The following is a 15144-nucleotide window of genomic DNA, read 5'->3' on the forward strand; positions in this document are numbered from 1 at the left end:
GTTTACTGTTATTATTATTTGTAGTTTTCTCCGAAAGTCCCAAGTCAAAACCTTTGCTATGCGTTGTCACTTGTCGGAGTGTCGTCGGTTGTTGATAAGATAAGAGACTGTTAACACTGTCGGCATTCCGCGCCCCGCCCCCCGCGGAACGCCTAGTAGAGTGAAAAGCGACATTTTCGTGCCGTGACGTCATTTCCGAACTTCTGAACGTAGATTATTATTTTTTGTTACAATAAAAACTCAATAATAGGTGCCGGTGGTAAGTACAATAGGGGCTCATCGACCTCGATATTATATTGTTATGTTGTGGTTTCTGGTTCCCCTGGAAATTTATTTTACGTCCGCACGTCGTCTACCGCCACATTGTAATTAGACCAGCAGTGTTCTGTGAATAAATAAAACAATATTAAAAATGACCTTAATTATTTATAAAATATAGGCGGTATTAAGACTTTTAAAAATACGGAAATTTACGAAAATGCAGTAAAAACAATAAGAGATGCAATTAAAAAAAATAATACACCGATGAAACAAAATAAAAGTTTCAAATTTTGAAATTCAAAATTATGTAAGTAGGCGGTATCGACATACTTTATATTTATTACCTATAGGCTATAGGATCTCGGATCTCCAATAGTGCCCAGACAGTTTAGCAATTACTACAACTGCATGTGCTCTCGAGAGGGATGGTTGTAAATTACTGTTGACACAGGGAAGTTTATAAATTAATAATACAAATTATAATCTATAATAATAAATTTACGTAAACTACACTGAATGATAAGAATAATTGAGTAAATTGGGTGGAGTTCAGCAAGAATAATACATTTTTATTAAATAAAAAAAAATATTGTGTGTGTAACTTTTAGATTCTGAACGAAGTGATGAATGTATTGATTTTACAATGATGTGTGTTTTAGATTCTGAACGAAGTGATGAATGTATTGATTTTACAATGATGTGTGTTTTTTTTTTTTGTGTGTGTCTGTGTACAGCATAACTAGTCGAAATAATGCTTCGATTTCAAACTTTGGGGGTGGTTTCCGATGTAAAAGTGAAGATCCTTGGTGCATTATAGAGGTCAAAAGTAAACATTTTCCAAGATTTTTCAAAAAAATCGAGAAAAACAAAAAAAAAAATGACAGAAAAACGGGAATTTTTACGCAAAATCAGTTTTCGACCAAATCGATTTTTTTATATGGTTGTTATTCAAAAACTAATTACTGTAAATACTTGAAATTTTCACCAAATGTTTATGGTAGTGCTATCTATATACAGTTTAATTTTCAAAAAATTTTGACTTTTTTTGAGTTATTTATAGACCACTGAAAATTTCGACTTTTTTGAGAATTTTTTTTTGAAGTGTCGGTAAAAAAATGTTGGACGACCAAAAAAACTTGAAAATTTAATACAAGGTTCCTTATGAGTAGTTCTTATTGTAGCTAAAAAAAATTAAAAATCGTAAGTCACGATTTTTTTTAATAAGCGTTTATAGTTCAAAATTTTACGAAATCTGTCGAAAACGCGAAAATTTGCAAGTAATTTTGAAGTTGAAAAATCATAAAATTTTTTGCGTTTATAACTAAGGACTAAAAATACAACACTAAGTTTTCCATAAGTGTTCCTTCAAGTAGCTATAAAGAAAACTCGAAGCATCATTATAGGAAAAATTTTAAGTGCGTTTGAATTTTAAATTTTTACGAAAAAGCGTAACGATAATGATTTATCCTCAAACGAATTTAAATATTTGTTATTATTCAAAAAGTATAAGCCGCAGATACTTGAAAATTGTATCAGTTATTTATATTGGCATTTTCTTTACATGATTTCATTTTCAAAATATTTTGACTTTTTTTGAGATATTTATAGACGACTGAAATTTTCAATTTGTCTAAAAATTTTTTTTTTAAGTGTCGATAAAAATTTTTCGGCCCTATCAAAATACTTGAAAATTTAATACAAAGTTCCTCATAAGTTATTCTTATAGCGATTATAAGAAAAATTATAAAAATACATAGGCACGATTTTTTTTTATTAGCATTTGAAGTTCAAATATTGACTTAATACGTAAAAATTACGGCAATTTTCAAATTATCTTAGATCGAAATTCATAAAAGTTTTTCTTTTTAATTCTAAGATTTGAGAATTTAATACAAGGCTCATAATATATTTTTACAATAGCAGTAGAAAAATAAAATAAATGTATAGCCACAATTTTTTTTTTACATGTATTCAAATTTTAATTTTGACAACATACGTAAAAATCACAAAAATTCGTAAATTATTTTATCCTAGAAATTCATAAAAAATTTTCCTTTTATACCTAAGATTTGAAAATTTAATACAAGGCTCCTAAAATAGTTTTACAATAGCATTTGAAAAATAAAAGAAATATATAGTCACACATTTTTTTTATAAGCATTTACAGTTCAAATTTTGACTAAATACATAAAAGTTACGGCAATGTTCAAATCATCTTAGATCGAAATTCATAAAAGTTTTTCTTTTTAATTATAAGATTTGAGAATTTAATACAAGGCTCATAATATAGTTTTGCAATAGCAGTTGAAAAATAAAAGAAATATATACCTAGCTACATTTTTTTTTTACATGCATTCAAATTTTAATTTTGACAACATACGTAAAAATCAAGAAAATTCGTAAATTATTTTATTCTAGAAATTCATAAAAAAATTTCCTTTTATACCTAAGATTTGAAAATTTAATACAAGGCTCCTTACAAGTTTTTCAATCTTTATCACAAAAAAAATGTCCACCGGAAATTCAAATTAAATTTTTATTAGCATTTGAATTTCAAATATTGACAAAAATTCGTCAAAACCATGAATATTTGCAAATTATTTTGTAGTTCAAAATTCATAATATTGTTTGTATTTATATCTAAGGTTATAAAATTTAACACCAAGTTTTCCATAAATTTTGCTTCAAATAGCTATAGAGAAAATTTGAAGCGTCATTATATGAAAAATGTTAGCGTTATTAAAAATTATGAGCGTTTGAGTTTTAAATTTTTATGAAATCGCGTAATGATAACGATTTATCTTCAAACCCGGTATATGTATATCTATGATAATATAAGGTATTAGGAATTATGATAACTACATGCAATGTTTTTGGAAAAATTGATTAACCATGCCTTATTCAAAATGCGTCCTAATTGAAAAATAATTTATTTGTTTCATAATAGAATATATGACAATATTTAAATATAATATATCCTAGACTGACAAATCATCTCCGTTCAGAATCGTTTTTCTTATACAATGATACCTATCATTGCATTCAAATTTAATCCCATCCATTACAGTAACCTACTGTACAGCAGAGCGACATCCACGACTTACCCGCTTTTTTTAAATTTAAGGTGTTCTCAAAATACGTCTGTTGGTCATTGAAGATTTCACGACCTATTTATAGTCCAAAATTCTGTTTGTGAACAAATTGATTTTTACAATTTATGCAAAACCTTCAAAAAACAAAAATATAATGTGTTTGTTTCAAATTAACAGCCTATATACTACCTAACCTATAAATAATTATTATGGCTATACATCTACGTCACAATTAACTAGTAAACAAATTTTTAATCTAATTTATTACCTAAGATGTAATTTATATCTGATATATCATAGTGCTATAACTAAACTTGCGTTTGAATACTTTAATAAACTCGATCTTACTATACTAAAATTTTGAATGATATTATAATAAAATATTATCATATTCAGCAGAATAGCAAATATTCGTGTGATATTGCTGCGACACTCAAGGCCAAATTTAGGAATGTGGTGCTACCAGACAATTACAATTTGCCCCTCTCTATACCCACTCATCCTTACAATTTAGTATTTACAAACATTCATATTATATTCACAAGTGTTCCGATTACACCGAGAGGGCGAGAGCCGAGAGAATCTTAAAATTTAAAATTTATTGGCTCTATATTACTATAATAATTTATTATCACCAGTTTTTTGAAAAATGTTTAACAATTTTCTGGCGAAGGATTTTAAAAATCTAATGAATACTACAATGAGTAGAATTTCAAATTTAATATTAATAGATATTTTTATTTTAATATTATATTCATACAAGATATAACATTCCCGTCCAACTGGTTTTTTCGTTATTCTATACAAAAACAACAGAATATTATGAAAAATATTAATACTGGTTGAGTTAATTATTAGTATAGAATTATATTAATATTATAATTATAAGATGATAATAATTATTGAATATATAATCAATATAAACAAAATAAACATTTAATTAATATATTATAAATATTTATATTATAAGAATATTAATAATTATTATAATAAAAATGATCTAATTTTTGCTACCTAATAATCTAATTTTCTCAATTATATTTTTATTTTTTAAAGCATTTTTTTCAATTTATATATGACATGAATATTTTCTTGACTTCTATAAAAGTGTTTTCATAAAAAAACTGTATAGTTGATACTTGATGCACACATTATGAATATTACTTATCTAGTAATTTTACAGAAAATCATACTTCTTACAGCCATTGACGCTAAGTCTTTACATTAGCAATTAAATTTATAATTGTTATTATTGAGCAAAAATAAGATAGGTATTACGACTAAATATTATCAATAATACTTCTGTAGTTATGTCATATCTGCCATCAGGTGTAGTAGTGGATATGGAAAATTTATTTTAAAATAAAAGTACTCGTGTGTTTATATTTTAACTTAATGTGTAGTGTACTAGTGTATGAGTGTAGTATTTTACCTAAAGATATAAATATTAAAATATATAATACTATAGTCAGTTAGTAAAAAGTGACTAAAGTTAGGTAACATATACTAACATCTATAACTACTTCAATCATTCAATGACTAACAATATACTACTGACAAACAAATATAAAGTGTCGAGTACATAATGCAACATGCGCCATATATAATAAATATTTACCTACATAGCAAAATTTTCAAATTAAAAAGATTATAAGCTTAGAATATTTAATTAACTGCATTTAGCGAGTGTTGCCGATATTCGACTTCCTGTTATGTTTATCAGCTATATAATAATATTAATACATTATATTATTTATATTATATAAGTACACATTTTCATTACGCCGGTTGCACTTAGCTGTCCGTGTCACTCGACAGTCGACACGAGTCATCGTTTAAAATCACACTAAAATAGGTATATCTTAAGTATTCAACAACCTATATAATACGTATATATACCAATATAGCTAACATTTATTACATAATAAATATAGACGTTTAAAAGGCTTTAGAAAAAAACTCAATGATGTTTTGAATCCAAAAATGCTCAAAATAACGTTCGGCTGTAATATATACGGTGAAATATACAAATTTCGGTTAAAGTGGATGGCTAGCGTTTGCGCTAAAAAATTTTCAAAAATTAGTTTAATTCGAGCGGTCCATTGATAATTTTAAGAAACAAACCCCTAATATACCTACCTACATAAATGCAAACTAGTATACTTATATACTACATAGTATACATAGATACAATGTTATATTTTACTTAACCCTGAAGTGTAACTAACACATTCAAATATAGTAATGGTGTGCAAAAATCAATATTTTTAAACAACTAGCTAGGTCTATAAAACATTTCACCGCCATCGCTACTAAGTAATATACTTTGTTTCAAAGTATTATAATATTCGAGTATTCCTCATTAAATAAATTGTGCACCTATATGTATATAGGTACACAAAAAAAATGTTAAACATACATCATTTTTTTTTTCATTTATTAATTATAATTGTTTCAACAAAAACTCATATTGGCTTTCTTAAATTATATCAAATATTTTCAATTCTATGTTTAATATAATTAACATTATTTCGCACTAAGAAAAATTTTATCTTTATTTAAAATTAATCAACGAAAATCTCAATGACGAAACGATAAGTAATAATTTTTATTTTATTTTTTTTGCATACTACTATATTAGAAAAATAGAAATGTCACGGAGATTAATAATTAAAACGCGCTTTTTCGTTTAATTAAATTTGTTTTCGATATTTGTTTGCATTATTGCTTAATATTTTCCGTATTAGGCAAAATTGCAGGCCGTAGTCTAATCAGTGACTTCTATATTCACTTACTAATCGCTAAATGATAATATTTTAATGACCCTCAACTTCTGTACCTACTATCGTATTAAACATATTATTTTGTACATTTAATTATTCAAGGACGAGCACCATATAATACGTATCGTTGCCCGTTGGGCTAGATGTACGAAATGAAAGTGACGCACATTGTGTTAAGTATAATGAATAAAACTATTGCAGGACTTAAAACAATATAACGGCGATGAACGTTTGAATACAGCCTTTGCAGCCTTTTGCACATTTTATGCAACCTGATGAGAAATATGTTCTATTTACAGTTGTCAGTAACTAATTAAGACTAATTCTATCTTAAATTTCTGTATTAATTGTTCGTGAATATCATTGCGTCAATGCATCATCGGGTTATTGTGGTAGATACATGTACACGCGATAAGGAGGTTTGAAGTCACAGGATTTGAAGCTGACAAAAATAAATCGGAATTAATTAATATCAAATGTAAAAAGTATTGCCATATAATCTGCTGTACTCTTAATTTATTGCATGAACTAAGAACTTTCTTAGTTCATGAATTTTTGTTGTACTACTCACACATATTCGTTGTATTTATATACGACCGTAAGTATTATAATGTTAAGTATCTACGGTTATTCGTTTAATGTTGCCTTTTGAGTTACTACAAATATCGATTTTTTCGTAAAAATTCCAGTTTTTTGATTTATTTCCGACGATTTTTAAAACAACTTTAAATTTTTACTTGCCCTCTCCTCCCCAGTACTACCTTTATTCAGATTCCTGTACTAGAATAAAATGGAAAATTGAACACAGTTTTATTGCTATTTTTACCTAAAGGTGATGGCAGAAAAAACACTAAAATCAATGTACCTCACTCTGCACAGAATGAAAAAAAATGCTGGAAATTTAAAAAAAACCGTATAAACCAATAAAATTCTTTCTTATTCAACATCATTTTATTAGGAAGCAATTAATGGAATAATATCGTTCAAAGTAAGGGATAAAACTGCTATTCAAAATCAAAACATGCATACAATATTATTTTTAACTAAAAATTTAAGGAATGAATCTAAATACCTAATATAGGTATAAATTATGTTATATAATCAATTTTCGTCATTCAGCCTACTATAAATAATAAATATAATTACATTTAGTTGAAATAAAAAAACATAAACGGATGATCAACAATAAAATCTATTCATCAGACGATATTGGAGTCTGTCTCAGTATAAATAAATGCAAACACAAGTACATAAAATCTAATGGTTTTATGTCGCAGTTATTTGCTGACCCTGTTAGATAACAGTATAACCCTTTGAGATGAATAAAACGATTTTCTACTATATATTTAAATTTAGTCTGCTAGTAGTAAAAATGGTTGAAATCAATGGCCGCGTAATTTGTATTTGGTTCTGCAGGGATAGGTACTATTATTGTCTTAATGGAGGTCTATGACCCCTACACCCTTTTGACCATTGCATTAATTTATAGATCTCATATGTACTGTTATATTAATTTGTTGTTATAATTTAAATGAGGTAAAATATGGTATAATAATGATTATAAGATAAGTTATGTTTTAACAATGAGCCGTACAGTTTTCTTGTCAAATATATTATAACTGTTGAGGTAATACCGTAATTTTAAGTTAGTAAAATCAAAAAAAATGTCAACCAATGATAAATGTCCACGAATTCTTATTTATTATTTTAAAATCTTTAAATCATTTGAGGCCAAGCACGAGAATTCAATTACGGTTATTTAAAAAAGAAGGCTCTGTAGGGATATATCCCCTTACCCCTCCGGCCCCTTCCCCCTCCCCTCAACCACCATAAATATGCCGTCGGTTGAAATATACAGGTTATAACACCAGGTATACGAAATCGCTGCGTAAAGGCCACGGACTCTTATGCCGGATCACGTGAAAAATGTATTGATTTAACGGTTCAATCGCGGGCCTCTAATATATATAATAAATCTTGACCACTATGTTCACTATTGATTCGTTAAACGACTAGTGATTATTCTTGCGACTCGGCGCGTAAGTCCATGGTAAGGTGTATAGAGCAAATCTTTGCTACACCGCGCGTGAAGAGATATTACAGATATTAATTTTTCTTATCGTGAATAATCCGATACGCTGGCACAGAACTAACAAATTCAAAATTCCCGCGCATATACATATGTTAGATTGTTATTGGTGATATTTCGGCCCTTAAATGACGTCAGGCTGCATCCATAGCATGAACTAAGATATATATAAGTATATCTTAGTTCATGATCCATAGCCATTGAACTATATAATAATATTATAATATAGTTCAAAGTCCATACTTCCATTGCACGATTATAGATATTGAATAATCCGATTGCATCAGCTATAGGAATAATATTATTATCTATGCCTCCATTACCTCCACGTGATTGCCTGCCTCCAGGCTCCAGTAGTAACTGACAACAACTTTACTGTTAGAGTGTTAACGTCATTCGACTCATTCGGCTACCTCCGTCCGTAATATCAAATATGAATGCCGTGTTTTCGTTGTTGGTAGTCGCTATATTATAGTTGATTTTGAACTTGTGATTTGTATTTTGTTATATTTTGTTAAAACTCGATTATAACCATATCATTATTGTCTACTTACTAGTATAATCAGACCAGTAGAAAATCCCGACTTGTAACGGTTTGAATCATAATTGAATTCGTGATCAAAAATAATTCGCATTTCAATGATATTTGTCGTGCTTTAATTGTTTGGAAATAAAAACTGATAGCCGTGTTCGTAATCTGTAACTTAATAAAAAGATATTGATTTGAATTTAAAAATATGGAGAGAAAGACCCGTAGGATGAAAATGAAGACTGTGGAAAGCTTAGTTTGTTTGGTAAAATCAGTGGAAAATCAACACACCACTATTGATTTACAAAACGAAACTTCAGTGTACGGATTTGTTAAAGAAGTTGATTGGTATTGCATAAACACTGAAATTTTTAGTTGGAAAATGAATATTTAAATACTTGTTAATATGCTTTATAGTGATATGAACGTGACTTTATGCGATGTTATTGTTACCGATCCAAATGGTAATCGATATTCTTGTGATAATTTCTTTTTAAAATCAAGATTGATACGTTATGTTCATTTATCTCAAACTGTAAGTTGAAATAATGACGTTAAATAAAAGTTAAAAATATTAACTTTTGGTGTTCTTTTAGATCGATATATTTCAAGCTATGAAAGATGTAATTAGAAAAACCTTTCCTGCTAGAGTTAAGAAAACAAAAACGTATTCCTTGAAGAAAAAGAAAACATTAGCTAGACAAGAAGAACTTAAAAGGGAAGTACAAAATATGAATAGTAAAGAAGGTTATAAATCCTAGTTACAGTATGCTAGTATTCATTATTAATTTAAGTTTTTTTTTCAACTGTAAATTCTTTGTAGATATGATTTAAACTATTCTTTCAATATAATATTTTAGATTTAGATTACATAGTTATACGTCAGTCATGGTATATTCTGAAGATACTATGTCAAAATATATCTGTGTACAATATTTTAATGTTTATAAAATAAATTAGGTATTAAAATTATTTTTGAAAATCTTTGAAAAATGTTATACCATTATTATAAATTTATGATTAACTTACATGTCCCAATCCGTAGAACTATAATCAAATTCTAATTCTACAAACATCTTATAGAAATTAAAGTGGACTGTACTTCATACATCTATCAATATAAATTATTTATTTGAACAGTTCTAGTAGCTGCAGTATATTATGTTTAAGGTGCGTTCTTTATAAGTTGACATACCGTCAGCAATAATCATAAATAGGCTATATAAACAAGCGAGTTTAGCATGGACCGTGAACCCAGTTGTTAAATAGATATTGAAAAAAGGGAAATCATGAATATTTAGACCAACTAATCACATTGCTCAGAACCACCATAAAAATTGTCTCAGAAATGTCTTCAAAAAATAATTATACAGGAAGGATATTGTTTTAAATTATTTATGGGATATATTTCAAGTAATTTTTATATACAGGCAATGATAAACCAATTGGTAACCCTTACCTATTATTATAATTATGACTATAAAAACAATAACTTTTAATGTTTTCTTAATTCCCAAATAAATATTTTATCATCTATTAACTACATAATTAAAAGTCCATATCACATTTTATATCAAATGTATAAATAATAATATATCAATGTTTTTTTCTTAGATTTAGTTATGAAACAGACAAATATAGTAGTTTGCTGAATTAAGTGTTTAAAACAAAACATATATTTCATTATAATATATTAAATAATTCATTACATTTAATTTCTAAATTAAACACAAATAACTCTACATTTTAAAATATTGTTTACATGGCAATCGTCCATCATACTTAAAACTTATAAATTAAAAACATAAGAGAAAAATACATTTTATATTTAGTATATAAATATGTTACTTCTATTGTAAAAATAACCTGAGTAAACAAACTACATAACAAAACATACATAAAATAATGTCATTAAAATGTATATAATTTGAACAGTAATTTATAGTATCCAAATTAAAATGTTTAACTATTTAATACTCATTTTGAGGTTTATCGTTTTTTATGTACCTGAATGTATCCGAGTTTAACACAAAAAAAATAAAACAATCAGCAAATATTATTGTTCCTTATTACCCTTGTTTAATATTTAATTGAAAGTTAAAAAAATTGGTTTTAAGCCTAATTATTTTATCTCCTATAAATAGGAAAAAATTGAATTAACTATTGAATATATTTCCTATTGATGGTTCAGTAGTGTGAATCTACATGACATGAGTAATAAACTCACATTGTTTTAAACATTATAAAATTCATTGACTTGGGACGATTGAAGTTCAATTTGTGCCATTTTAAATTGTAACGTTTGTAGCCATTTAAGAATATCTAAATTGACTTCTGATTTGGAAAGATCAGATCTAGGCTTAACTGTTGGAGGCTCTCTAGGTTCAAATTCAATGCATGTATCTAAACGTAATTTCATATGGCCTGGTAACTATAATAAATATAATAATTTACTTAAAATACATAATCAACATATATATATATATATATATATATCTCAAGATATAATTACATGTATTAAATACTATACCTTAATATTTTTATCAGTAAATAAAACCTCTTTCCACATAGGTATAAGTTTACACAATGTCACTGAACGACACTCTAGTAATGCTTCAAGTAAACTCAAAAAATGCAAGTTTACCATTTCTCCCATCTAAAATAAAAATATATACATAATATTAAACTCGAATGATGTTTACATTATTATGAAATATATATATATATTTTTTGAGTATTTCTTAATAATTTAACTTACCGTTTTGGATTTAGATGATAAGTTTAGCATACTTTGAGTAACTTTATTCCAAAAATCATGTAATATGTTCATTGTAAATGAGTGATGATCGCCAGCTGTTACCATTTGTTGAGCTGTTTGTTCCATATAAATTGTCCATAACTAATAAATAAATGTTTATCACTCTAATGTTTTGACTTTATAAGTGGTTTCATAAATACAGGTCTTATAATATAATATATTATTATTTGTATAATTGAGCGTTGTTACTTGACAAAGTACAAAGGCGTGGAAAAGTGAAGACATATGAATGACTGATGATTTTGATTCTACTGCAAATCCAGTCATTATAACATTAACATGATCAGCTATTTGACATGAAACGTCTTGAGATAGTGGTAGACAAGGTCTGTTCTGCATTGTAGTATATGAGAGTGATCCAATTAGAATCCATGATAATAAACGTATGTGACTGAGACAATCCGAGAAGTCTTTACAGTTGTATATAAATAATCTAAAATGCACATTTAATATTTATTATACATTATAAATAAATATATTTAATAAATGTGTATTGAATAAATTAGTAAATCCAGAAGTTAATTATGTAGTTTATAGTCAACCACTCCCCCCCCCAAAAAAAAAAAAAATGAATAATAATAATTTTGGTTCAAAATAATATTTTACTTAGAATATTATCAACATATTTTAATGTTCTTAACAAAAAAAAAAAAATTAAAAATATCCAATTAATGATTTAACCTAATACAATTTAAGACAAAAATATTTACCCGATAGTTTGTATTTCATTAGGTCCATAATATAACCAAGGGAATATCTTATGTAGTGATCTTGCATCTCGAGTGTTACTTTTTAATAGTTCTAATGACAGGTACTGAGACATACCAGCTTTCACAGTACTTCCAAATGTATCCTCATTAATTCCTTCTTCAGGTGTTGTACATCGACTCTACAGGTATTAATAGATTTACATTTATAATGAATATCATAAAAAATATATGTATATATATTTTAGAATAAACCTTTAATTTTGTCAAAGTATTGAAATCTGTTAAGAAATCTAAAATATCTTGTAAATTGTTTCGCAAAAGTTCTGAAGCACCAGTTGGTACACTTGTTACAATTGCTGGAAATGTTGGGACTATGTTATCGATTGCTGAGCATTCTGGTAATATTCCACCAATATCCTGAAATAATTGTAATAATAATATATGCTAACTTTGTTCATAGTGTATTAGTTTTACTTGAAGTATGAAGGCAACATAAATCAAAAGATTGTTATTCAGATTCTGTGTTTTGAATTTTAATGCTTGTATTAACTCTGCTGTTACAACTCTTGTTAATATTGTTTTTTCTCTTTCCTATGAATTAACCATTTTAATATATTGTTTATTAAGATTAATTTTCACTAGAGTTAAACTATTTATATATAGTTTACTATTTACTAGTATCGAACAGTTCTTACCCTTGCAAATGTCTTGTAACTTGATGAACAAAGATCAACTAATAAATAATAATCAATATAATGTTGTTGGAGGGCATATGTTAATATTTTTGAAAATGGATCTAAAATACTCTAAAAATAAAAAAATTTATAAATATTATAAAGGATTCATTACTAGTTGCTTCAACAAGGAAAAAGGTGATAAAATAATTAAACTTTACCTTAGTTGAAATAATTCCTGGTATTTTCAATACTGTAATCATCAGCTTGAATATTAAATTAATATTTTCAAAACTACTTATTGTTAATTGAATTTTTCTAAACAAAGTGTCAAAATGATTAAGAATGGTCGTCCAAGTCAGTGTTGATGTGGTGGTAGTTATGTCTGTCGTTAATATATCAATATAATATCTAACATTAAATAACATTATACAACAATCATCTGTTGACAATGATTTTTTAGAATTTAATACCTGAAAAATTAAGTTTTAAGTAAATTAAATTATGAGATATAACAAAACTATAAGTAGTACACTCAGAATGGATCAATCTTTAGACTATACATAAATCTATAATTATTACCTACATGATTTTATAAATTCTGTAGTTCAAACATTTTTACACAATTATGAAAGATTTTGATTAAAAAACCCACTTTATATTATTTTTTGTATAAGTATTTTTTTTAAATGAATTAATGGCATTGTCTTATTCCAAAGTAAAAGAGTTAAGTTTGAGTATTAATAGTTTAATCAATATATCATTTCTATTTCCCTTGATGATTCACCAAGCATTTCAACCCCCATTTTTCCATTAATAATGAGTTTATTCAATTTTGAGTTTTAGAGTTTATATGTACTAGAGAATCATATTTTTAATTAGTTAGATTTATATATAATTTAAGGAGTGTTTGATGGTGATGATTCAAACTTCTATATTTCAAATAAGATAGAACCAATCTGTTTTACTGTGAAATGTCTAACAGGGGATTTTTTAAACAAATGTTGATCTATGTAAATTATTGCCATAGTTTCTGAGTTATTAACACATTTATATTAAGGATAATAATCCTTAAAAATGGATTATAAGGATGTAAATTATTTCAAATATTTATTTTACCTACTTAAAAAAATTGTACATACCATACAATGTTGATAGGTAGATTGATTATATTAATTAATAACATTTAGAACTAATCATAACCCCTATAAGGCTTATAACCTTTAGTATACAAAACTAAGAAACTAATTGTTCAAATTTTAGATTTAGATAGTTCAATATTTTCATAAAAGTCAACTGCTTAACAATCAAAGTGTTTGAGGTTTGACAATCTAGTCCTTAAGTATACATGAAAATTCTCAAATCAAAATAACACAATTTTAATAAATTCACTTTTAAAAAAACAAATAATTTGGATAAACATTCTTGATGTATTAATCTATATAATATATATCACAAAGGGACCAAACGAATGAAAAATTAATACTTTTTTGTTTAATTTACTCTGAAAACATATTGATGTAAAAAAAAACATACAACTTGACCACCAAAAATTATTCTAAAAATTTGTTTTACAAATTGGCTACCTATATTATTTTCACTTTTCCTAAAAAATGTAATTTATTTAAACCTTTTATTTTCAGTAATAGAAAGTATTTGTAATGCAAGCGTTTATAAATAATATATTTAAAAAAATTAATATTAATTAGATCAAAATTATGTCATTAATAATTAATTACTTGTTTAAATTATTATATGTAATTTGAAATAACATTTCCAAAATGTTTATTAAAATAATTTTTTAATTTTTTTGTGAATATTTTTATTTTTTTGAAACTTTGAAAACTGTGCTCAGGCGCGGATTCAGTAGGGTGGCGGAGGGGGCGCCCCCCCCCCCTCCGTAAGCTGTGTTTTGTATAGGAAAAATGACCAGTAAAAAGATTTAAAACTAATTTTAATACGTTGAGTGCCGCGGTCGACGGGTAGTAGACAATTGTCAATTTGTATGGCTTATTTTTGGCCTTATAATTTACTCGGTCATCAGAGTAATTCTTCTGTTTATAAACGTGGTTATTCAGTGAAATGTCTCCTTTTCAACGGTGTATTCAGATTTTATTTTTGTTCATTTTTAACAAAGTAATGGTTATTTTTTCCCAGAAAACTGTCGATGACGGTGACCACGACAATC

General features: G+C 26.7%; 2 protein-coding genes across 7 annotated transcripts in view; one reads left to right on the forward strand and one right to left on the reverse strand.

Moving 5' to 3' along the window:
- unc79 (UNC-79 domain-containing protein) overlaps nt 1-15144 on the reverse strand; it is a 40789-nt gene that overhangs the window by 2342 nt on the left and 23303 nt on the right. Inside the window, exons 40-52 of one of the 6 annotated variants that reach the window (XM_089229815.1) lie at nt 13178-13429; nt 12978-13088; nt 12757-12873; nt 12535-12699; nt 12283-12461; nt 11762-12005; nt 11513-11653; nt 11285-11410; nt 8780-11185; nt 8549-8689; nt 3366-3487; nt 606-700; nt 7-385 (exon numbers count right to left, since the gene is read on the reverse strand). In XM_089229815.1, coding sequence (XP_089085941.1) covers nt 10988-11185; nt 11285-11410; nt 11513-11653; nt 11762-12005; nt 12283-12461; nt 12535-12699; nt 12757-12873; nt 12978-13088; nt 13178-13429 — 1533 coding nt within the window. In that variant the 3' untranslated portion in view covers nt 7-385; nt 606-700; nt 3366-3487; nt 8549-8689; nt 8780-10987. Of the gene's footprint in view, nt 1-6; nt 386-605; nt 701-3365; nt 3488-8548; nt 11186-11284; nt 11411-11512; nt 11654-11761; nt 12006-12282; nt 12462-12534; nt 12700-12756; nt 12874-12977; nt 13089-13177; nt 13430-15144 lie in introns of all 6 variants that reach the window. The other 5 variants (XM_089229811.1, XM_089229812.1, XM_089229814.1 and 2 more) reach the window with 5 other exon arrangements.
- Nucleotides 8963-9747, forward strand: LOC107169912 (U7 snRNA-associated Sm-like protein LSm10). The gene is made up of 3 exons (XM_015519867.2): nt 8963-9102; nt 9172-9289; nt 9351-9747. The coding sequence occupies exons 1-3, from the start codon at nt 8963-8965 to the stop codon at nt 9513-9515; spliced, it is 423 nt and encodes a 140-aa protein (XP_015375353.1). The 3' UTR covers nt 9516-9747.

This window comes from Diuraphis noxia, unplaced genomic scaffold, assembly GCF_037042655.1.
Source record: "Diuraphis noxia isolate RWA-SAM2 unplaced genomic scaffold, SU_Dnox_SAM2 contig0005, whole genome shotgun sequence".
Taxonomy (NCBI): domain Eukaryota; kingdom Metazoa; phylum Arthropoda; class Insecta; order Hemiptera; family Aphididae; genus Diuraphis; species Diuraphis noxia.

Bases quoted from the DNA above. Each gene is read 5' to 3' on its own strand.
- LOC107169912 (XM_015519867.2), top strand. From the start codon at position 8,963: ATGGAGAGAAAGACCCGTAGGATGAAAATGAAGACTGTGGAAAGCTTA. The intron at 9,103-9,171 runs GTATTGCATAAA...TATGCTTTATAG, and splicing joins TTTGTTAAAGAAGTTGATTG to TGATATGAACGTGACTTTAT. The intron at 9,290-9,350 runs GTAAGTTGAAAT...GTGTTCTTTTAG, and splicing joins ATGTTCATTTATCTCAAACT to ATCGATATATTTCAAGCTAT.